At 57.7% G+C, this 4925-nt stretch overlaps 1 protein-coding gene across 1 annotated transcript in view; it reads left to right on the forward strand.

The window, feature by feature from the left end:
* Positions 1-4925, forward strand: part of PTPN14 (protein tyrosine phosphatase, non-receptor type 14) — a 71808-nt gene that overhangs the window by 43118 nt on the left and 23765 nt on the right. The window contains 3 exon segments of the mRNA XM_012734198.1: positions 1000-1064; positions 2428-2485; positions 4386-4464. Of these exon segments, the coding sequence (XP_012589652.1) occupies positions 1000-1064; positions 2428-2485; positions 4386-4464 (202 nt within the window).

Below are 4925 nucleotides of genomic sequence, written 5' to 3' on the forward strand. Positions count from 1 at the left end.
CACACACGCGCCACACACGCTCACGCCCATTCGCCACACGCGCACCACACGCTCACTCCCAGACGCCACACGCGCACCACACACGCTCACGCCCAGACGCCACACCCGCGCCACACACGCTTACGCCCAGACACCACACGCGCATCACACACGCTCACGCCGACACCACACACGCCACACGCATGCGCACCAAACATGCGTACTCCACACGCTCACACCTCGCCTATCTGCGCACACACATGCAGTGCCACACCCACACATGTTTGCACACTGCACACACATGTGTACACATACCACACCCATGTGCATCCCACACGCTGTGTCATGTACAGGCAACACACATGTCACACACATTTGCACCCATCACATCCCTGTGTGTGCACATATGTACATGTCTCGCCTACACATGTGCACATGTGTGTACATGCCGCAAGACACGCACACGCATGCTCACGAGCATGCCACACATCTGTGTATGCTCACACCTACATGTGCAAACACACATGCACACACCATGCCTATTTGCACGCACACGTGCATATTCTGCACCCACACACGCATAGGCACACACATAGGCACACCCACACCTGCATGCACACAGATATGTGCACGTGCCACACCTGTACGCACATACACGCACACACCGCACATGCATGCACATACATGCCATGCAGGTGTGCACACACATCACACCTGTACGCACACACGCATACACAGCACATGCATGCACATACACACATGTCATGAGTCTGCACACATGTGACATTACATACACACACATGCACACACCACACCTGTGTGCACACACACACGCACGCACGCCGCCGGCACAGTCAGCCCCATGCACGGTGCCATCTCTCGGGCTCACACTAGGCCCATCCGCCCCCGGGCTCCACAGAGCCAGCGCGCTCTGGGCAGCTGCCCCCTCTGCAGACCGCCCCGCTTGACCCTAAATGGCCAGCACTGCAATTTCTGGGGTGCTGCTGTCGCTGTCTGCAGGCGGAGCTCCCGGAGCGAGCCCAGGGTTCCGTGACACGGCGTCCGGCCAGTTATGAAGAGCCCAGGTCGCTCTCGTGTCCCGTCCCTGGGCTCGGAAAAGAAAAGCTGCCTTGTCACGGGAGGCTGGGACCTGGGCCGCAGGTGGAGTCTTCCAGCCGAATTTCCGCTCGCTGGGAAGCTCTCGGCCTGGAGTTTGCTTTTCTTTATGATTTCATGGCGCTCTGGGAAAATGGCCTGACGCTTAGCACCTGTAGCTCCAAGGGTTTACATCTCGAGTGCGTCCTGTTTCCCTGGCATGCTCACCCCTGCATTTAAAACAAAAGCAATGTGCATTCTCACTCTGGCAAGAACCTGACCCACCATCTGTACCATCTGTCATCTCCGTTGCACGTGCCTTTGTGTTCTCTTAATTTCTTAAAATAATCTCTGAAAGCGATAAAAATGTAAATGCAGAACGACGAAGTCCATAGATGTAAGATTTTACAAAGGTAAAAATAAGAGCGTGGCTCCTTGGGTCAGGAAAGTTTTGACATAGACAAAAAGCGACAAAGGAGATTCTTTGGAAAGGCCTTGTGATAGGGTGGCGTTCCCCATCGCATCAGGAGCTTGTCTGCGATCCCCGCAGAACCTCTCGCAAAAGCGACGTGTGTCCAGAACGTTGCAGACATGAACCGGGAGTCAGAGCGAAGTCAGGCCATCCGCACCCACCACCCACAACGAGAAAGGGGGTGCTTGCCACTGTCTCACCTGCTCCCCTCGCCTCTCCTTTCCTTGTCCAGCCACGTGATAATAACCGTTAAGGGGCGCCCCAGTGTGACCTGGGCCACCTGTCTGTGGGGCCTCACCCATGCACTGCAGGCACACACACAAGGGTCAATAACGGGTTTATTTACAAAAGGGGACAGGAAAAGGAGCAACCCAGGGAAAGAGAGATACAAGGTAACTTGGAGCTCTGGTAACAAACTAACTGAAAGCTCCAAGTCTGAGAGCCGTTGCCCCAGCAAGAGAGAGAGCCCTCGCTGTACAATATGGCGCCCTATTTATCCCCCAAAGTCCCAGAATGCCTGCTGGCTCCGCCCTGGGGTCCTTGCAGTTCTCTCCCGGGTGCTGCTGGGAGTTGTAGTTTCCAATCACTGGAGCAGGGGGCAGAGTCCAGAAAGCTGGAGTAGGGGTGGGATCCACCGGACTCCCCAGAGTTCCTTTAGGACATCCTTCCCCTTAACAAAATGACACCCTATTTATCCTCCAATGTCCCAGAATTCCTGCTAGCTCCGCCCTGGGGTCCTCGCAGTTCTCTCCCTGGTGCTGCTGGGAGTTGTAGTTTCCAGTCACTGGAGTAGCGGGTAGAGTCCACAAAACTCTGCAGAGATCCTCCAGGACATCCTTCCCCTTAACATGACCATCGCCATTTTCTCACTTTTCATGCAGACAATCAAACTCTCCACCCCCCATCAGACGCCAGCCCACCTGGAGCCGGTCCTCACTGGTGTGTATCGAGTCTTCTCCATCAGTTCGCCTGCCCACCGGGGCCGGAGCAAGGGGCGAGGGGTGAGGGGGCCCGGCGTGGCCTGGGGAGATGTGTCTGAGCCTCATCTCTCTGCCAGGCGGCTGCCAGGCGTGTCCACTCGTCCTGGGCCTTGTCCGTCTGGGCAGGCTCGGGGTGTCCCCGTGTCTCACTCACCCCAGGGCTGTGGCCGGTGTCTTGTGTCTGACGCTGGCCCATCTGCCGTGGGGTCACTGGCCGTGTGTAGACCTGTCTTGGCTTCAAGCACTGTGGTGCTCCTATTTCCACAGCCGCCGAGGGTGCTGAATCAGCTGGTCAGAAAGTAGTTTCCAAACGAGCTCAAGGAACGAGCTCAGTCCCCTCAAGTGGAAGGGGACTGCTGGACCCCGGAGTGTTGGGTGGGAGGATGAAGTGCACATTTCTTTTAAAGATTGACTTATTGATGCAGACAGAACTGGGGTACAGGCCAGAGGTGCAGGGACAGTGAGAGGCTTCCTCAGAGACAAAGCGGGGAGCAGAACAGGCCGACTGACGAAGTCCACTGCTGAGGGGAGCAACAGATGGGTCAGGTGACCCTGTGAGTCACCTCCGGGGCCAGGGATCGAACTCACGCTGAAGCGGCTGCGGCCGGCTTGCAGTGCTGCGTTCTAACCCGCTGTGCCACCAGGGAGGATCCAAGAGTTTTATTTTTTTTCCTGGAAAATGCGTGTTGAAATTCTGCAGTTGTACCACGATGTCCTGGTGCAACAACACCCCCGAGGCCAGGCACCTGTGACCCGGCTTTTGAGCTCTCAGGCCAGGGTGGGCCACGTCTCCGGGGCTCGTCCCGGGGAGCCAGTGCCTTCGCCCAAGTCTCTGCTGTCTTTGCCAGCAATTCTCTGTCACCTCTGTTAACCAGTGAGGCGGCTGCTCGTTACTCACTTTGCACCCTGCATGAGGCCGACCTGTCCTCTTTATCTGGCACAGAACCAGGGCTTCCTCCTGGGCATGGGGCTCCCCCATCCCCCAAATCAGACCCCGAGAAGTCAGGAAGTAGCCTGCCTTGCCATGAATTTCTCTTCCCTGGTATCACGCCCCTCCCGCTTTTCTGGGTAAACCTCAATCCTGGCTCTTCTGTGTAGGAAAAACTGCGTGGAATTGGTATTACTAAGAAGAGGAAAAGTATTTTTTGTTGCAATGCAGAAGCCAGCCAGAGGGAGAATTAGAACTACCTCGTGCTTGTCTGCGGTGCCCTGAATTCCTTCTTAGCTTGAGTTCGGGTCTCCATTTCCTTGCCCCGGGTGGTTTTCAAGGTTTTCAATTTTTGGACCAGTAACTTCAAAAATAATACCGGTGAGCTTCACTTGGAAAGAATCAAATAGGAACATAAGTGATTATGCCATGTGGTGATTTATAGGCTCAAAATGTCTTACGGGCTGGCATCAGACAGACAGCGACGAGAGGCCCAGTGTCTTAAGAGGGGTCTTGGTGGCGGAGGTGGGGAGGGAGGAGGAAGCAGCTGGATTGACAGGCACTGGGAGCCAGCCCAGGGTGCTGGGAGCCAGCTGGGAGCACTCGGGAGCACCCTCTGTCTGGAGCATGGCGCAGCATGGCTCCAGGTTGTTGTGGGCCCACGCTGGGCCCCGCTTCACGCGCGGCTCCAGGCTGCAGCGGGGACCCCGTTCCCGACAGGCCGGGTGGGGCCCGCTTTACTCTCACCATCCCCGCCTTGAACAAGGAGGTTTGGGGGGGAGGACACAGGTGGCGCGTCCCCGCGGCCGCTCACGCCCTCTGCCCTGGAGTCAGCCTCTTTCTGCCTCCTGCGCTGCTGAGATGGGGGTGCCCCTGCGGGGGGCAGCGCCCGTGGTGCGTGGCGCCCAGCCTTCCCCTCCGTCTGTTTCAGCCCCGTCAGCAGCCTTACATCCTGCCGGCGATGCATGCACAGTGCGGCGAACACTACTCGGAAACTCACGCCTCGCAAGGTGAGCCTGGCCTTTCCCCCAAAGGGGACCATGGAGGGGCGCGGGGGGGGGGGCGGTGTGGGGGCTTCCAGTCACCAGCAGCTTCTGGACGGCACCGGCCGCTGCTGGATGCATAACGGGCATAGGACGGTCTCGCGCCCAGGAGAAAGTCCCTGCCTGGGTTTGGAACGGAGCTGGGACCCACAGTGACTGGATGGGCTCGGGAAGGAGGTGCCCCCAGTGTGAGAAAGTCTTTTCTCTCTGAGGACCTCTCACTCATTGAAATAAAAAACGATTTATTTGTGCACACAAGAGCTGGGGTGCAAGCCAGAGGCGCAGGGGTGAGAGGACCCCCCCAGAGACAGAGTGGGGAGCAGAACAGGTGGATCTACTGAAACCCACTGCTGAGGGGAGCAGCGGGGAGACAGGAGGGGTGTGCTGCGTCCTGGGGGTCCCTCCCTGGCCGGGGATCGGTGCTGCGG

This window comes from Condylura cristata, unplaced genomic scaffold (assembly GCF_000260355.1).
Source record: "Condylura cristata isolate star-nosed mole 26May11 unplaced genomic scaffold, ConCri1.0 scaffold00050, whole genome shotgun sequence".
Lineage (NCBI taxonomy): Eukaryota > Metazoa > Chordata > Mammalia > Eulipotyphla > Talpidae > Condylura > Condylura cristata.